The sequence below is a fragment of the Procambarus clarkii genome, chromosome 32 (assembly GCF_040958095.1).
Source record: "Procambarus clarkii isolate CNS0578487 chromosome 32, FALCON_Pclarkii_2.0, whole genome shotgun sequence".
In the NCBI taxonomy this organism is placed as follows: Eukaryota; Metazoa; Arthropoda; class Malacostraca; order Decapoda; family Cambaridae; genus Procambarus; species Procambarus clarkii.
In genome coordinates this window covers 36,466,211-36,487,253 of record NC_091181.1, presented here as the reverse complement: position 1 = coordinate 36,487,253, position 21,043 = coordinate 36,466,211, and the positions used below count along the sequence as shown (strand labels likewise).

General features: G+C 35.2%; 1 protein-coding gene across 4 annotated transcripts in view; it reads right to left on the bottom strand.

Annotated features, from left to right (window-relative positions):
- Pdk1 (Phosphoinositide-dependent kinase 1) overlaps window positions 1–20,204 on the bottom strand; it is a 30,394-nt gene extending 10,190 nt beyond the window's left edge. The window contains exons 1-14 of one of the 4 annotated variants that reach the window (XM_045744523.2): window positions 20,053–20,204; window positions 17,359–17,437; window positions 15,474–15,522; window positions 15,173–15,253; window positions 12,811–12,853; window positions 12,236–12,391; window positions 11,432–11,576; window positions 10,259–10,365; window positions 6,944–7,097; window positions 5,881–5,977; window positions 4,249–4,401; window positions 3,335–3,467; window positions 2,385–2,518; window positions 1,381–1,533 (exon numbers count right to left, since the gene is read on the bottom strand). In XM_045744523.2, the coding sequence (XP_045600479.1) occupies window positions 1,381–1,533; window positions 2,385–2,518; window positions 3,335–3,467; window positions 4,249–4,401; window positions 5,881–5,977; window positions 6,944–7,097; window positions 10,259–10,365; window positions 11,432–11,576; window positions 12,236–12,391; window positions 12,811–12,853; window positions 15,173–15,253; window positions 15,474–15,522; window positions 17,359–17,437; window positions 20,053–20,188 (1,620 nt within the window). In that variant the 5' untranslated portion in view covers window positions 20,189–20,204. The other 3 variants (XM_045744525.2, XM_045744524.2, XM_045744527.2) reach the window with 3 other exon arrangements.
- Between the last annotated feature and the right edge of the window lie 839 nt (window positions 20,205–21,043).

Below are 21,043 nucleotides of genomic sequence, written 5' to 3'. Positions count from 1 at the left end.
ATATATATACATATATATATATATATATATGTGTGTATATCACGAAAATAAACACGTGATTAAGAATGTGACAATGTCAGACCACGGAGGAAAAATGAAACAGGAAATTTCCTTAAGTACTTTCGTATATTAAATACATCTTCAGAATTCACCTTCTGAAGATGTATTTAATATACGAAAGTACTTAAGGAAATTTCCTGTTTCATTTTTCCTCCGTGGTCTGACATTGTCATATATATATATATATATATATATATATATATATATATATATATATATATATATATATATATATATATATATATATATATATATATATATATATATATATATATATATATATATATATATATATATATATATATATATATATATATATATATATATATATATATATATATATATATATATATATATATATATATATATATATATATATATATATATATATATATATATATATATATATATATATATATATATATATATATATATATATATATATATATATATATATATATATATATATATATATATATATATATATATATATATATATATATATATATATATATATATATATATATATATATATATATATATATATATATATATATATATATATATATATATATATATATATATATATATATATATATATATATATATATATATATATATATATATATATATATATATATATATATATATATATATATATATATATATATATATATATATATATATATATATATATATATATATATATATATATATATATATATATATATATATATATATATATATATATATATATATATATATATATATATATATATATATATATATATATATATATATATATATATATATATATATATATATATATATATATATATATATATATATATATATATATATATATATATATATATATATATATATATATATATATATATATATATATATATATATATATATATATATATATATATATATATATATATATATATATATATATATATATATATATATTATATAAATATAAATGTAAATGTTCATTTGTTCAAAATCGCTAATCTCCGAAAGTAGATTAGCGATTTAACCCCTAATAGTAGTTACATTTTTTATAACATCACCACTGTTGAAGTGAATGTGTGCAAATAAGAGGGTGTTTAGTAATCATCTTGCTTTCAAGGGATCAGAATTAACATGCACCATACAAGGATATTTTTCAGTCTTGTTTATGCAGGTGATTCAAAACCATAATGAATATGGGCACAGGATAAAAATTATAAGGATTGCTGCAAGACCTTAATAAATTCTTTATGTTTATCCTTGGTGTGCCATTAACTATAAAGTAAATGTAATGTTAATTACCGTATGGACAAAAAATGTCTTAAAGTTCTTGGCATCAGGACAGATCGAGGAACTCCATGGAATTTGGCCCTTCAGTACCATATTAACTGGATCTACATAGTACAAGTGTGGTCCAGTTGTCAACAGAAACATTCGTCTTCTTGGAAACAGGCCCTGAAAGCATACAACATCGATAAGCTAACTTGATACAAGATTGTCGGCAAAAAATAATTTTTGACAAAATTAATTAATTATTTTCTAACAGCCCCTTGTGCTGACATCATCCAATTTCTCTCCTGCACTTACCTTGTTGGGTCTGGTATGGTTACGATCCCGTGAGTGCTTGACATCGATATAGGTTAAGAAAGGACTTTGTTGAACCCATCTTCTTGGCAAATTGTGTTCATATCAGCTGCCAAATTCTGCAACTGCAAAGGTTGCAGTTACTTCTACTTTCCAGCAAAGCTAGGCGGGACCAGAAATTGTTCTCTTTTCATAGCAGGAACCATGTGTCTGAACTGAGCCCTACTCTGTTCAAACATTTTTATATTTGATACTTCAGCAGCTACCAGGATGTGGTAAAAGGTTACAGTATCCTCCTGGCTTGCACGAAACTTTGGTTTTCTTGGGTAAAATGTTCCGCAGAGAAATGAAAGTTTTCTCTGTCTTCAATCTGTTTCTGGCAGGAAAAAAAATAAACTTCCTAAGCGAGACTTCTATACACCTGTGTTTTCTCAACACACTGCCTTCCATCAGCTGTATGTCCAGGCATTAACTTTTCACAGCATTTTACTGCCACAGACGTGAAGGCGCACACCAGTACCACCGATACCCTTAAGCTCTTGGCATGTTGGGAGCTCTCCGTAATGAGTTTGTAGAATTGGTTTGATTGGCAAATTGTAATTTATCAATTACTATGGATACCTAATCAATGTATTCTAACAGGAAATACCCAATAATCACCAATAAACATATCTCTGCCACCAGAGACCAAGACTATCTATAAATCATAACTGCTTACACACCTTTCGCTTATCCATGAGCCCCTGCTTCAGAATAAGGTTGCCTTCCACAAATTTGTGCCATTTGTTCTCCCGCTCTTGCACAGCAAGCCGCAATATATACTCTTCTTGACTTACATCTGCGATATTCTTTTTCACTGCAAAATTTATACATGTGTTATTTATTTATATGCCGTGTGTATGTATTTTATACACATATACATATATATTATTTTAAATTTTAAAGACTAAATTCTGTACAAGGGTCCCAGACTTATGAGCATCTGATTTTAGGAATGGCCTCTAAATTTCTAATTTAGCTCCTCATCCCTCTATAGGAACCAGTTTTGAGGTCCCCACACTACAAAGGAGTTATACTAATGCACTATTTCAGTTGTTATCAAGGAAAAGTACTTCAATAATGGCCAATAATAAGAAGTGTGTTGATGGTGCACTTGTGCTTATGCATCATCACCTTTTACTGCCTTCTCTAATAATTATAAATGTTTGCTCATTAAAAAGCATAAAATCAGACAAGCAGGGCAATTCTATCGTTCAAGGTAAATTATACAGCAATGTTTCTTAAATTATTTGCACACAAAATTTGAGTTTTATATTAAAAAATTCATATGCTAATCAACATTCATTGGGGGTATGTTGATTTTTGGTTGTCAAAGAATGAAACCTTCAATTCATTGCATTGCACTTAAGAGACTAAGGGACTGCACTCGGGACTAAAGAGCCAAAGCTCAACCCCCGTAAGCACAACTAGGCGAGTACTTAAAATATAGGGAAAATCTGGTTCCGAGATACGAACAAGTCAAATTTGAATGCCCTTTCAAAATACATCCAGTACTTAAGTTTGGAACTGCCTGTATATGAAAGGGGCTACATATATTTTTTCAAATGTAATCAATACTTAAATTGTTACAAGATATTTCAACAAATAAATAGAAAACTATGAGGGAAAAAACCTGATTTCTTAGAGATTTCATTGTCACCAGCCTTGTCATTCTTGGATTTCTCTTCATCTTTGAAATCAAGACCAAGTATTAATTTCATCTCAATTGGTCCCAATCCAGGCTGGTTTTTAAATTCCCATTCAACCTGAGTGGCAAAAAGAAACAATGTATGGCTTACAGAATGTTGTCTATAATATAGAATATTCATATTAAGGGGATTTCTCAATCAAGCAAGCAAGAACGTTAAAAACAAAACAGCGTTGAATGTAATGAAACGCCACTTTCTGGGTTAAGCCCCGGAGGCTCCCTGCAGCTAAATGGACTAATATCCATTATATTAGTCTAGAGCATCAGTTAATTGGAGTTTTGAGCCTACCAGGAACCATGAGAACCTCTGAGGCAACCAGAATCTGGTTGCCTCAGAGAGGCAAGATAAGCCTGGTTGAGTGGATGCTTGCTTGTTTGTTTCTTCTTGGGGAGAGTTTTTGAGCTCTGTTCAGTCTTGAGTTGCAATGTTTTACCAGTTGGGTTTGTAATGATCCTCCTACCTTTCTGGGTGATACTCCCGGTCGATGGCAGACATGACTAGACTCTCATACTGTAGTGTTTCATAAGCCATTGCTCCCTTTGTCTCTCTGAGGCAACCAGGTTCTGGCTGGTATTTCTCTGTTGGCTCAAAACTCCAATTAACTCATACTCTAGACTAATATTATAATGGATATCAGTCCGTTAGCTTCGGGAATCGCAGGGGCTCCCCCCCAGAAAAAAAAATTTAATTTGAGGCTTTATAAAACACTATTGCAAAATACTGGAATCAAGACACCAATCTCACCTATCATGTTAATGGCTATAAGAGGTCTTCTAGAATATTATGGACCACAAACCGACTGAAATATTAATAGTGGGACGAAGACTACTTTACTTACCTCATTGTCAACATGTGGCATAAACGGGGCAATTTTTGGAGGCGTCATCTCATGTAAAGAGTCAAAATCTAGATTAGCGAAAAGAGGATGGCTTCTTATACTTGGATAGCCTTCTCTGTCTTGAGCCCCTAATCTTTGGTCTGCTTCAATAACCTGTCAAAATGAAATGATGCTAAATCCTTCTTTAACATCAGAATATGCAAGACAACAACAATCAAGACTCCTTAATAGTTGTAAAATTATTTACTAAAGCACATTTATCTTTAAGAACCGAGTAGTTACCAAAATTTGTTTAGATGTTGTATTAATTTATCATAATATATGAAAATATTCTGCATACCGTGCCACCAAGATATCGACAAAGAATATTGCCAAATTACCATAGTTCTGCAAAAGTATCGTACTGTGCATCTACTTGCAGTTGCCCTTTTAATACTAATTCCATTCATCTGTAGGATGTACATTTGTTAACTCAAATTTTCCTTATACACATACTACTACCTTTATCATTTAAAAGAACTTTAACAATGTTAAAATACCTTTAAGATTTATTTATAAATTAAAACATCTAGTAACCGAGCTCTTCTACAAATAAAATCCTTCTCTTGCTTCAAATGAAGCCAGCCCGGCACACTGCCAGAAACACTACAGTAATAGTTTTTGCCAATGCAGCCCTTAAATTCTTTCTTTGCCTTGAAAGATGACCAGAAGATTCTTGGATATTATTATTTGTTGAAGAAATATTTTGGGGTATATTAACACTTTGCATGGCCCGGCGTGCGCGCCCCAGCCCACCCCAAGGTGGGCCTGGTGTTTCCCGGGAGCGTGCGCATACACTAATGTGGGTATACTTTCCAGTGTTCTGACCTCAATTTTCTGTGTTTCATCGTCCATTTTGGTATCAATGTTCATAATCCAAAAGGCACACATTTTAAAACTAGTCCCATAATAATCGAACAATAAATGGAATTTTAACAAATATTATCATTTTAGATGCAAAATGTGTCTAGTGGACATCCATAGAGTTAATTATGGACACAACATCTGTCGCCGCGAGCTGAAAGTATTAACTCCATGTGAGCTAGTTGACAGATCCATAAATAATTTCCCTAGTCCACAATGTTGATATATCAGATATATACCTAGAGTGGGTTCTGGGAGCTCTTCTACTCCTCAAGCTTTACCTCAGGCAGTGCAAAGATGCAATTTTGGCATTATGTTACACATTTTCCCATCTGCATTCTGGGCTGGATCGAGTACTTCCCAGTGATTCCACAGCAGCAATATCATCCCATGCTCCAAGTAAAAATGGTTAATCACTTGATGGGTGCTGAACATTGAGAACATTAAAGTACCCTAGCTGTTGCTTAACCTATCTGGCAGCAAGGAAGATCTTGCCCTACAAAGCAACAGAGTGGGATAGCTTAGAACTGGGAACATTTTTTTCCAATTATGGTAACAAACTTATCCATAATCAAATGTATTAATTTATTATGCATTTCTTATTCATTTACATTGTGCACAAACTAAAGCCTTAATAATATACTGTTCATAACAACATAATTTCATTTATAATTAAAAGAAGAGAAGTAACAAGATAAATTTAAGGTAAACAAAATACAAGATTATTACCAAAAGTTTCTCAACCAAGTCCCTAGCTTCTTCGCAGAATCCCTCAGGAAATTCGTAATGCAGCTTTAATATCTTCTGGAAGATGTAGTATTCACTCCTGTAAATTGAAAGATTGGGAATGAAATATGGAGTTGTATGGCGAGTGAAATGTAATATACTGAGGTGGTATGAACATGTTAGGGAGTACAATGGTAAAATAAAAGATTCATATGGTACAGTAAGACACTCAGTATCTTGAAAGAGAAGACTGGAACAATATATGAAAGAGGTTGGGTGGGCGGATGGGGAGGGATAATTGCTTGAACAGTGAGAGGTTCGTGTGATAGAGCCTCCTGGAGAAACTTCAGCTGTGTACTCCCATGAGGAAGTACGGCATTTGGGCTATAAACTGTGCATAGTATTTCCATATCATGTTTCAAATACTCTCCCTTCATCAATACCCTAGTTTTCCAACTTTCATGGGTTGAAAGCTTACTTGGCCAAAAATGAATAGTGTGTGTCTTGGAAAAAAAGATGCTCAAGGATACAGTCATATGCCAAACGTTTATTACTGTCTACTACGCTCACCGGCATATACAGTGTAACCCCAAGAATCTGGACCTCAAACTGGCCGAAACCATCAAAATCTGGAAGAATTTAGTTATTGTTACAATAGTTGTGAGGTGTAAAGGTTAGACGTAAGCATGATTGCAGTTTTGGGATTACCACATGGCTGAATTTATGAAGTCCAGGGGAATGTTTTAAAAGCCAGAGGGTCTCATGAAACATTGTGCAATTTGGGAATGTTTTCATAGACAAATCGATATCAGCAGCTTTTTGCGCCATAATTATATTTTCCTTCCATTGATTGCTATCACCTAATGTATCCAAAGAGATTTTACTTACCAACCTTATATTTGTTCAAAATCATTATCAATTTCCATATAGGTATACATGTAATTTTTAGTAAATTTTAGTCAAGACAGGTAACGTATTACTAAAAAATTTTTTGTTTTATACAACATTTATATATTTATGCATGTTTATATATTTAGAAACATACAAACACAAACACTGCACATACCTTGATCTAAATGGTGGAAGACCAGATACCATCTGGTAAAGGATGCAGCCAAGGGCCCACAAATCTGATGCCCGACCACAACTTTTTGATTCTAACATTTCTGGAGAAACATACTGAGCTGTTCCAACAAAACTGCCTTTACGTCCTCTACCATCTGAAGAAAAATATACAAATGAGAAAAATTATCAAATTGGCGAGTGGGGGTTAGAAGTTACCGATACATAAGTAAATAATGTATTTGTTTACGCTAAAACTTATTCATTTACTGGTATATAATACTGGTATATCATTCCCTTAAGCAGAGGGGCAGCCACAGAGGGTGCCAGACCAGAAAAGGTATTCTAAAAATGGGACACTTTATAGGAGGGAAAATAATGAAAGAAAGAACTCAACCTAACCCAGGCCCAATCTTGTATAATCTAGGACTAACATAAGCTAACCTAGGAATTTTGTTTTTTATTTTAGATTTTAAATTTTTGCTTTTTGTAGGTGTGCATTTGAACTACAGAGCTATTGAAAAACAGACTTTATAATAAGTACATACAGGTGCAGTGCAGTATTAACATTGATGGAACATTTTCAAGTCAGAAAAGATTCATTAGAGAATTTAAAATGCACTTTTACACACCTCTGATAGTGTAATAACTGCAGTAAAGTATAAATCCAAATTCAATGCATTCAAAGTTAAGTACATGTACTGGAACACTACTGGTTATTCAGCACGGAAAAAATAATTCTATGAATTATAAAAATTTATTACTTTATAAAAATAAATCCATAAATAATTCTGAAGAGTGATCAGCAACACAATTGTTAATAAATGTAACACATTATATGATCCAAAATCATATGCCTATAAGTCTGAAGCAATTTAATGAGAACACTGATGATATACTAAACAAATTTTATTTCTTAACCCTTAAGCTGCTAAGGGGTCCTGAGGAGATTTACACCCCTGTGCACAAGAAAAAAATTTCTAAAAAATTATTATTCTTCTAAAAATGTTAATTTGTGTTCCCCGAGCATGGGAAAAATAATAAAAAAATTGTAGGCGACATATTTTGGGCGCAATAGGCCGAGGAAGTCTGGCAAAATGTGGGCGTTGACAGAGCGGTCGTCATCGGCGTTCAGCATCACTCGAGCCGACAGCTGGGAGTTGCCACAAAGATATTATTACCTAATTATTTCAATGTCTCTTGATTTATTTTTTTAGTTTTTTGCAGTAATATTACTCAATAGTGTGTATTGTGATATATTTATATAATAAAAAAGGGTGAATCATCGCTATACTCAAAAGTATGGTGTACATATTAGTGATTCAATTATTATGTTCATAAAACAATAAACAAATAGTTTTGCTGTTATTACACTCTATACACAGGTTATATATAAGTACAGTATCTGCATGTTTTGTTCACAATAACGAACCACTAAGTTGGTATTGAGAGTCGAAAAGCAACGAGGAATGACTGCCACACACCAGCCAGCTACTCGTTGCCACTCCCTCAACACCGCCTCACTCGCCCACTTTCTCCCACCATCCTGTTTTTTATTTTATTCATTATATACAGATGTTATATATAAGTATCTAGACGTTTTCTTCAACACAACTGTACAACTAATCTGATATAGTTAGTTCAGGCACCAAGAGTCGTTGCTATACACAGTCAGCTGGTGGCTGCCTCCCTCACTCATTCAAGATCACACGTACTAAATTTCTCCCTCAACAATACTGTTTGCAGTGTTACTACACTATATACACACATTATATATAAATATCTACATGTTGTATGCACCGTAACTGTACACCTAAGCTTGTAAGGTTCCCAAAGAGTATAGTGGCCACCCTCCACACAGCCAGACAAGTCATGCAGACAACGCCACCACCGTCACTCAAATGGCTCCTCCCAACATAATCCTTTTGCTGTTATTACACTAATACACACATTATATATAAATATCTACATTTGTGTTCACCATAGAGAACCACTGAGCTGGTATGGTGAATGCAGACAATAACAGGTTGCCACACAGTCGGTAAACTATGCTATCTCCCTCCGTCCCTCAGCATCACTCCTCCCACAGCGCTAATTATCACAACAATCCTGCTATTATCACAGTCAGGGGTCATCTGTAATATTATCATCGTTAAATAATAGCAGTTATATATTTATTTTGACATTTTTTGGCGATACTGTGGTCACAAGCTAAACAGCAACGCTGTTCACTCATGCTGCATACATCAGCCAGTACTGTGGCTCTCACACCGGAGAATATTGCCCACGGTTTTTTTTAAACATGGCGTCTGTTTACAAGAGTCCTGAGGAAGCTAATGTGAACCCCATGTAGCCTCGGGCCATTTGAATCGTGCCTGGCACCCTATGGGGTATATATATGCCATGCGCACCGTGGGACATGTTACTCATGGCGTATGCCATGTGCAGTTTAAGGGTTAAAACTGTCACTAGATTAAAAGCTCAACATTTATACAGTACAAAACTAGTCCAAAACATATGCACAAACGTTTGAAATTATTCTCTTCGACCATTCTTGAATTATATAATAAAAAAGCAGCTTAATTACCAACATTGAGAAAAAGACTTTTGAAAGCTTGTGTGCCAAAACTATACAGCACATTCTTTTAGAGCAGACAATGTGCATTGTCAAAGATATTCTTCAAAATAATTGTCGCAGGGATACATTAGTCCAAAACAAAATTTTTATTTTGTTTACATAATATTTTTATTGTAAATAAAACAAAAATTTATATTTTTGTTAAAACCACTGACATGTAAATTTCATAAGAACATTTGAAACGCTCCTTGAAATGCTGACATACATACCATGTGTGAACAAATGTTGAAATTATGACAAATGCAGAAAAATAGCTAAATGAAAATTGAATGGTGACAAGGAACATATATTTTCAAGCACAGAATATCAATATTTCTTTGTTTAACAATAGTTATCATGATGAATTGCCTTTGGAATTTGGAATACCAAAATGAATGACATAGAACGAAAATTGAGGTCAGAACACTGGAAAGAGAACGCGCATTTTAGTGTGGGGTGCACGCTCACAGGAAACCCCAGGCCGACCTAGGGGTGGACTGGGGCGTGCAAGCCGGGCCGCGCAAAGTGTTAAGTACTCGTATCAATCAAAAACAGTTATCAATGAGCAACTTTAGCTTATAACCAATATGAATTTCAATAAACTTGAAAATACCAAGGTCTGGTACTCCAAATCTGAATAATATTCACGTGCTAAGCATGTGTGGCACAGTCTGTACACCGAGATCTCATTTGCAAACTTACCATCAACGCCATCTACTTCCTCTTGAGTTAGTATTTTTGCACAACCGAAATCTGTGATTTTGATGTGCATACGTTCATCTAGAAGAATGTTTTCGGGTTTAAGGTCCCTGAAAAAATAATGTTTATGTTAATAAGAACTAATACAGTATATTTAATACTTTTTTACTATCTTAACATCAACTAACCTAATATATACCAAATAAACATTTGTACAGTATTGCACTGTAGAGCCTCAATAACCCAAATTTGAGGCATTTAGATTAACATAAAAGCATAAACCTTGATAATGTATTTAAATGTTCTGTATTGTGAAAAATAACAACAAATAAAGACTTGAATCATGTTGAAAAGTTGCTGCCCGAGAGAGCAAGCATTAAAAGAAGGCGCCAAGCTGCAAAGACTATGTAGTTCTATGTGTGTTGCTGGGTATTCAAAAGGCACCAAATATCATTCAAGATGCCAATATGAGTACTTATGAACATTATGTGATCAATATCAAGGGTAATGGATTCACCAAGAATTCGATTGAGGGACAAATGACTCCTAGGGACATGAGGAAAGCATGACATACCATCATCTCTAAAATTGGGATATTCTCCAAGGAGGTCCAAGTGGGAAAAGTGCATTTTGGACAAAAAGGAGCAGAATGTTATTCCATTAAGTGACAATGAGTAAACAGGTGTGACCAATACGCATCCTAACCAAAGCCATTTGCCACTGCGTAATAGTGCTAGAATGAAGGCCAAGGGGGAAAGTTTACAAGGCTTGCAAACAGATGTGAACCTCAGGAGGGAAGGGAAGGAGGGGTAGAGGAGCATGATGTAATGCACAAGCACAAGTCATACCACAAAAAAAAAAAAAGGAAAGAAGGCAGATCTGGCATCTTGCTTCAGGAAAATATATACAATCACGTTATTCAAGTCGGAAGATGACGTTCAAATTTATGGTGTAGACAAGAACATAAAAAAAAACAGGGTGAACATCACAACAGTTGGAGTGAGCATGGTGAGAACATTCTGACTCGGAATGGTCTAATGGATAACTTAATATAAATTGTAAATAATAGAAGTAGCAATTATAAACTTATACTAGAGCTTTAAGATTAAAGTTAGTTTCTATACATGTATAGCATATAGTGAAAAAGGCTAAAGAAAATCTGATGACTACACTCACCGGTGAATTATGTTTAAGGAGTGTAGATGCTCTAATGCTCGCACAAGCTCAGCTGTATAGAACCGTGCACATTCTCTATCAAAATTACCAACTCGCTGTATGAGATTCAAAAGTTCCCCATTCTTGCAGTACGTCATAACAAAATCTGTAGCCATGCTTAAGGAACATCACTTGTTAATAAACATTTGTATTTAATATTTTACATATACAATACCGTATTTACACTACATTATACAGTAATTTTACCTACAATTCAGTACAGCTTTATGGATCATGTGAAAAAACCTCCTTCAGAGGGAAATGAATCTTGACCAATGATCCATTTAAGTATTCATTTTGCTCACTTGCCTTTTCTCTGCAAGTCACCAGAAACAGAAATTTGTCTTAACAAAACATTTACACAGTTTAAAGCATTTTACAATAAAATTAACTTCTACTCTCCTCTTCAAGATTTAATATTCTCACATGCTTATCTTCACAGTCCCATTTACCCCCTGTTCATTCTCTCTGTTCCTTACCAAATGTGTGTGTGAGAAGTATTCTGAATAATTTGTCCTATTTTTTCTCCCTATTTTTACAGAAGTTATCACTGAGTGCAGATCGCCAAAATTTTCTTCAAAGGTGAAACTTTAATAATTTGTTACAAACTACTCTAGATTTTTTTTAGTTTTGGATCTCTAGGTATTGTGATATTGTGACTGAATATTGTGATATTCAAAGCAAGCCACTGGAGCCAAGCTGGTTATTCAGTGCCACGAAACAGTACACATTATTAAATTCACAGAATATATCGCAAAAGGATACAAAGTTTGTGCTCTCCTTGGAAGGCGTAAGAAAGTTTAACGAAAAACGGAGCCGTAGGGTTCTGGTTGCTGTTGAGTAGGTTCATTACATCCCTTTCCCTGGTTATTTGCTGCACTTTCTTCTCCCGTATAATTAACTGTTTTTCACAAACCTTAACTGAAAAATTAAAAGGAATTCATGAAATCTATAATTCTATGCTGCAATGAAATTATCAAAGAAAATAACCACACACATAAAAATACCGTACAAGAAGTGTAGGTAGGTCATCCCTAATTGGATGGGTGGGGCTTTGGGTTGTCAGAGGACTGCATGAAAGCCTGTTAGTGCCTTTATATTGGAATTAGACCCAAAACCATTTGGTTACGACCTAAATGAGTCTACTATTGTGCTACACAAAAATTTTAATTGCCCACTCATTATCAAACACACATAATGTAAATTAATTTATTATTCTGAATACTGTATTGATCTTGCTTACTAGCTGCCCAATGCAAAAAGAATAATACAACATAAAATAAACAATCCGACCACTAAATTTAACATATGAAATGCTACTACTGTACTTCCAAGCTTACCTGCATATTCCTGATTTGTGTGTATGTCCTTTGCAAGGTAAACCTGAAAAATAATTGAAAATATTTAACTACTGTATTGTACAGTACCTCATAAAAACTTTGATACAGGTACACAATTATTCAAATAACCATTGGAAAGCATTGGAAACTTTGTGACAATGGCTAAGAGTATGACATATGAATTTATTGTCCTAATGTATGAGAAAATGCTCTAGCAAAAACAAAAAAACAAAAATGAGAGTACTGTACTGTACTATGAAAAACCTGGGAGTCGCTCACACACTACTGTTCTTCAACACAAACCCTGAAAACAATAAAATTTTGCTATGCCAAATAGCACACCCAAACCCGTCCAGTACATGTATTCTTATGCAGAAAATGTATAAAATATATTTAGAGTCTATGTAAAATTTCTTTTTAAGACAGTTACGATATTGCTTTTATAGTATAATGACTGTCTATGGAAGCTCCAGCATGTCTTGCCACAGGTTGAAATGCACTGCCTGTGTCAGTGCCCTTAGCCCACACCAGGTGGCATCACCGTTGCAAGGCAGGCCCTCTATATTCACAAAAACCCTTTATGCAACCTAACTCACGGCAAAACTCTGAAGCAGATGCCAACAGAATGCAGGATCAGCTAGTGATTTCTAGCAAGCATAGTTTGCTTAGAAATAAGCTTTAAATGCATCACATTTAACTGCATTACACTGCTGCTCGTATATAGAAATAATATACAGTAATTAACAAACTATACTGACAAAAAATTACTCTAGTACCCAGACCACCATCCTTGGCCATTGTATGTCGACATCAGAGGCCGTGGAACCATAGATTGCAGTGTATGCAATGGTTTCTGCCCAAGCTTTGACATATTGGGTGAGTCTACCAAGAGCCATATGGTGGCATCTTATCCAGGCTAGCTTAAGAACATAGTGAGAACTGATGCCTGTCAATGCTAAATCATAAAAAATCAAAATGATGATCTCAGTAAGGAAGAGATGCATGATATCAGTAACCCTTTTTTCCCAGAACAGAAGTAGCTTTATGCTCTTTTATGGGGCAATTTTTATGGGGCTTTTATGCTCTTTATGCTCTTTTATGCCCTGCTCTTTTATGGGGCAAACCCAAGGGCTTTCTTGACAGAAAGCCAGTAATCTGAGAGAAGCAGATAATACCAGGAAACCATAACCATGATCTTACATACTTCTGTACTCAAATTTTTAATGTGCGAGTCAAATAGAAAGAAAAAATGCATTTGACGAGAAGCGTTTAAGGTAGAAATACTGGACTATAAGCCAGAGAACATTGGGGCAATGTGTAAAACCCTGATTAGGGTTCAGTTGGAAGCTTCAGGATCCCAAGATTCAGTGAAATCCCAGGTTGCATTGCTTTTACCATGTCATGGTATAGTGGTCTAGGGTGTTTGCTTGGGAGTACCAAGCAAGTGGGTTTGAATCCTCATCATGGGCTCCTCCTGATTTTCTCATTGATACATCACATTAATGAGATTTTGTTGTGCATCATGAACAGTCCTTCTACATGCAGGGTCAAGGGGTATACATATTATACCACACCCTTTGGCTGCTATGAACTATCTGGCACCCTGACAAGGTGCAACAACAAAAGTTCTGCATGCCAAATTCCTTAACCCTGATCTGACCAAGAAGGGAAAGAAGAATTCTTAATGTGACAATACAACTCTGCATATACACTTCATTAAAATACTGGTGATACAGACAACAAATGCCAGACATCCCAAGACTGATAAGGACTCCATACACTCACCTGAGGGTGCTCTTTAAGAACCATTAGTACATAGACTAAGACCCCCCCCCCCAACCCTTACTGAGGCAAAAGCCAGTACAGTACCAACTTGCTTAACTCAAGATTCAGTAACAGGGATTCAGGTCCTTATAGACAGCCAGAATGTGGAAGCATGCCTGTCACACTAAGAGATCCTACTGCTTGCAACCTACCACTAAGTGTCCACTTAGTGAGTTCTGAGAGTAGTCATTTGGTTACAAGCATATGCACACACAAGCTACTACTCCTTAACACTTAGCAGGATTTTTATGCAGCAACATTTATACAACACTTATCATGAAATTTGGTACAAGTCTGCACATCTGCCACAAGCAGTCAGAATGTATAAGAGGTTGTTGCAAACCAAAAAGAGTTTTAACCATGTGTGAACTAGGAGTACTAGGGGCGGGGAAGATGTCATTTTTATGGCTGGTTAATCAACTATAAACCAATCCTGATAGACTTCAAACACCCTACAAAACTTTCAGCAACTAAACCCCTCATACTGATGGACTTATGATAATTATCAAACAATGCATTTCCTTTTATTAATACTCACGCTTGAGAAACTTCCTTCTCCTATAAGTTTGCCAAAGATAAAATCCAAGTCCGATCGTTTATCAGCAGCTCCTTTTGAACTCTGATGATGAAAAAATCATGCCAATGCTATTCATATATCTAAATCATTCCACACACTTATAATGCACTCCTTAATATTCATAAATTCAATATTCATCATACATTATTATTCACTTTAAATGGGGTTTCCTATACAAAATTAAATATACTCTAACTTTTAGGATGTATGTACTAATAAAAATTTGTTTAAATGTCCTCTGCATGCATTTAAAAGGTCTTACCTTTTCTGCTTTAGGTGACCTAGGCATACTGGGTCCATCAGAAGATATTCTGCCAAAGAAAGGCATTATTAGAAAAATCCAATTACTGTACAGTACTGTATATGTAAACCAAATCACATCATATTTACTTCCATATTCTGACCCTAAGTTTCAATACAATTAACCGACTTCTCAGGCCCCCTCCTCCCACCTAATAAAAAATAAATAAAAATAAAAAGTCATGTGTCCTGATTTTTTTTTTTAACAAGCATGACTGAAAGCTGGGCAAATAATAACTCACTTAAAAATAAAAGAGATTTTGAGTTTAGGAAAAATATCTTTCCGAGTCAGTTTCCAATGTTCGTATATGTACAGTATACAATGTGCTGTGTTATGATAATTTCAGAAGAGTCAGGCAGAAATGATGTAATATGGCAGACTGGTACCACAGAGATCGTTTCAAAACATCCTCGCAGGGTCATAGGTAGATTGGGAGTACAGTACATGAAGAAAACATTAATCCAACCACAAATGACAGCTGGATTAGTCTGTACACAAAGTGGAGCTTTATAGAGCCCTCATGACATCACCTGTGTGACTGTCAATGACAGGTTCTGTTTATAAACTAAATACTACACATTTTTTTTTTTTACTCCTGCCTCCACCAGCAGACAATAGAACTACACCTATTACCAGTGCCACACACCCAAACCATTCCTTTCTTCAGTGACTATCAAGCAGTTCATATCACCTTAATAATCCTCCACCCAATTCAAATCCACCTTAATCCTTTATTATCACTCACCTTCACCTTAATCACCTTCAGTGATTAAGTGCTTAATTGCACACTAGTTTATCAGCTATCTCACCCTGTCAGAGTAAATGTGACAAATGTATGTGAATGCATGTGTGTGTACTGTATATATATATGTATGTGTATATGTACATATGTGTATAAAGTATATATGGAAGCTGATCAGAATTACATTTCACCTTTGTAAATGCACATTGATGACACTATGTAAAAGACACATCGAACCCTTTATGTAGGGCATACATAAATCTGTGTATCTATGTATTTACGTATGTAGGTTAGCTTAGCATTTTAAAAGCACCAAATCACCTTCTGTGGTTGATTGTTCAATAAACCCCTGAACTATATGTTTAACACATCTCTAACTCTGTCCATGGAGGACAGAAGAAAATGTATATATGCTGGTTAGCATTGTAAATGTGTGGCCATGTTTGTGGTAGAAAAAAAAAACAGTTCATATGTCATTATACATACATATATACACACACACACACACACACACACACACTGGAAAGATCCCTAGGGTGGTGGTGCTGTTAATGCTGCTAGAATGTGCATTCTCCTAAATCTAATATACACCAAATCAAATACCATAGTGAACAAACTTTATTTCAAATATCACAATCATGTTGGTCCATTTTCTTATGCAAGTTGGACAATGCAATTTAGTAACTGCTGGCATATGTATCCTGAACTTCAATGCTTTATTAAAGAAAAATCCAACTAATACAATAGTTAATTATTATTACTGAGAGGTTAAGCATTTCCTCAAACACCAATTATTCCCAAATACTTCTTTTGGGAGGAAATGGATGCTTGGATATACAATGGCCCTAAACTTAACTATTTAAGGATTGTCAGTAGCTAATATTTAAACAGCAACAGAGCTGTGGATACAAATGATCGACATGTGGCTCAGATGATGAGATGCCAGGTAAATTTAGATAAATGACAAAATCAGACTACATTATTAGCTAATTTTAAATACATTAAAAAAAAATAAAACCAAAACAGTTTGAAAGTTCTGTACACCTTAATGCTATATATCCTATTACTTTGGCCCACAAGATATCAGCTAAAGATAGCACTTACCTGCTATTGTTACTATGAATTTGTTCATCTGGGGCAAGTTTGCTTACACCTCCCTCTTTCTCCATTGCCACACCATAATCTGTCAAAAATAAATATTTAAAGTGCTATACAATTCAACTTGCATGTTTGTCATTTTCTTTTTCTTCAGTACATAATTTGTCTCCCCTCATGCATAACCATAAAAGCAAAAAAAGTCCTATTTTTCTCATCTTGCTCTGACCACTCCTAACTAATTAAACAATGAACCAGATAAGCATTATGTATAAAAAATCTTCAAACATAATAGCTTTACATAGACTATGCAAATGCTAAAAATATTTAAGATAAAACAATAGATTTAAAAATTAGAAACATTTTCAAGGTGAAGAAAAAAATAAGTCCCAGATTTTGTCTAAAGCTGACTTAAGCTATTAAGGATTACAGCAGGACCTAATGGGTGAACATGGGGCAATCTTAAATGCAGATGATGAATGAATCCCGGTCAACATTATTGCTACATTACATTTCTTAAATCACTATGTAACTGAATGAAAAAGTTAAGAATTTAGTGAATTGTGTACCGTATTTCATTCAAAATAAGGCACGTACTGTACTACCAGAAATCCTAGCAAAATACAGTATACAAAATTTGCTTATTATAGGCAGTGCATGTGCACAATTGTAAATTTTCCACCGCTGCCCTATTCGATGGATAATGTTGGGTGCATGATTAATAAATATGTAACTTACCACAGTGGCTTACCACAGATGTAAATTGCTTGGTTTAGAGACTTTTGTATTCCAGTTCTTGAACCAATTGTTAAAAGACTATTGATATGAACATTAACTGTGTAACTAGCTTATCAGACTGCAACTTACTTAGCTTAATAAATTTGGGGTTCAGTTCCTTAGACTCAAATCATTATGTGCCTCTAATCTTTTCCCACTACCACCCACAGGATGAGTATAGGGTCTATTACCACCCAAGGAATGGGTATGGGCCCACTATCACCCACGGGAAAGATATGGGATGCATAATAAATTAACAAATCAACATATATTCCCGAGCTTTAAGTAGGATACAGTTGGACAAGATAGCTCACATACAGGTTTTACAATCAAATCTAATGTAACATAACATAACCCAGCCCACTGATTAACTACATGTTGGAATGCAGTGATTGCAAGAATGAATGCCACCAGTGTTAAGTTAGTCGTCATAACCATGTCAAGAGGGGTCGAGACTTTAGTGTCTCTTCATACCAGAGCTGTTGGAACAACTGCCGAGTATGGTTTGCATAGCTAATTGACACTAAAGTAAAGGAGTCTTATGAGTTAAACTAGTTGTTACATTGTAAAATAAACTTGTTGAACATAAGTGAATCTTTCTGTTAGACCTCCCCTCTTGATAATTTAGACTGCCATCACATGACCCCATATTGGCACTCATCAACTTTCAAAATTTGACGTGAATCTCTACCATTCACCTGCACCTCATGCACAGGGTGAATGGCATGACTAATGTGACTCACAATCTAGCCACCTACAGATGATTCATAATTTGACAGGAAATACTTGAGAAAGTGAGGTCAGCTACTGTAGGCAATTTGTCAATACCTGATACTTCTAGCTCAAGTACAGGAATCTGCCATGTGTAAATAAGGAGACTGTTGCAAGCAGAACAGTCAGGAAAAAACAAGCAATCTCACAATGTAGGCTTGAAAACAGGAGATGCTTTTTCACCCATAGCATAAAGCCATGGAACTGCCCACCTGCCAAAGCCGTAAATGCTAAAACAGTTAAATTTTAAAATCCAGCTTTAAAAAAAATAATCAGGACAAATAGGGGGTCCCTCCGACAAGCTGCCAGCTGTGTACCCTTGTTGAGGCCACTAATGTGTCAGTGGCCCTTTGGTAAATTCCTGTACTGTATATATAATGCATTGGTTTGTCATTCTTATGACTTTCTTCTATAACTTTGCATAAAACACTCAAAAAGCATTGCAATATTATATATATATTATATATATATATAATGTCAAAGGTCCCTCCTCCCCCCCCCTTATTTGCCCAGATGATCGTTTCTACATGCATTTTAAAACCCAGCAGTTTTGGTGTTTACGACTTTGGCGGGAAGGCTGTTCCACGGATTTACAACCCTATGGGTGAAAAAGCATCTCCTGCTTTCTGTCCTACATTGTTGAGCTTTAACCCATTGCTCCTCATTCATGTTACATCTGACCTTTTGAAGTGTCCAGCTTCTACTTAAACTAAAATTCTCAAAGCAAAATGCTTATCTACAAATAAAATATTTAGGGTTATTTTATTTAACCATGATTTTCTACACTTTCTGTATGTTATAGTTAGGGTAGATTTTGTAAACATAGGGTAAAAAAAAAAAGTTAGGATAGGGTAATGTTTATGTACAAACAGCTATAAAATACAACACATACGGTTTTTTAAAATGCAGTAATTTTGTGTGGGAATCTACGTGTTGGAAAATGTTGCAAGGAATATTGTAACGTTCACTGTAACCTTTACACCATCCCCCAAACCTTCCTGGTTCACCCCTGCATCGTCTTCACACTGCCGTACAGGTGGGAGTCAATACGCCTCTCCACCGCTTCCCGGCCACGGCAACTGTGAACTGGTCTTGCCACACCCACCAGGTAAACTCTCCTCCCGGCACCGGCTTGTATTTAATTGCAATACTCACAAAATTCACGGCAAGAAGTAGCAAAACTGGCTCTGGTTTCCTTCACATCAGGACTTGCACCACACAGATCTACCAACCTCGCAAAAATAAATAAATACACTTTGTAGAGTAAAAATGGCCTTTCCAAGAGACTCATAAGCAACTTTGCAGATTTTCACACTATTATACTCCCTCAAACAATTATCTACTTTGGATTGAGCGAATACAGCATTACTATTTTGAGAAATAGGTTAAAATATATGTTAGTCAATAATGTGCATGGGTTGGCGAGCCTGAGCCAGCAGTAACCCTCTCCAGAAGTCCCGTTTTCTCCTTCTCACTCAAAATATTATTATTTACTCATATGACTTGGCATTAATTATCCGCCATTACAGAGTGACCATTAATATTTATGCTGGATATAGAGTGGGCAGGTCTGGTTCCATCATGGCACTAATTGTGCTTTCCTTTTCCTGTTTTTATTACCTGTAAACATGTTTATACATGTATTATTTACCTGAATTTACCCGAGGAACACTATTAAGTGGCCTCAGCGGGGACAGGAGGCCGGCGGCTTGTCAAACGAACCCCCTTATTTTTCCTCCTTGATAATTTTATCCAACTGGATTTTTGAACTGTAGCAATGTCTTGACATTCACGGCTTCGGTGGGTAGGCAGTTCCATGGATTTATCTGAATTTACCTGAGGGCCAATAATTAACACACTTGTGACCTCGATGAGGACACGAAATTCCGACGGCTAGCCGAAGATCCTCCCCATTGGTCCTATATATTTTTTCAAGCTGGACTTTAACGTTCAGCAATTTTGGTATTTACAGCTTTGACGGGTAGGCAGTTTCATTGGTTTATAACAACAAGAAAAAGCATCTCCTGACGTTTTTTTAAATAAGAGTTATTACATTCTTGTACAGCCACTAGCACGCATAGCGTTTCGGGCAGGTCTTTAATCCTATGTTCTCCGAAATACGACCCGCCAAATTGTTTAAGAACCA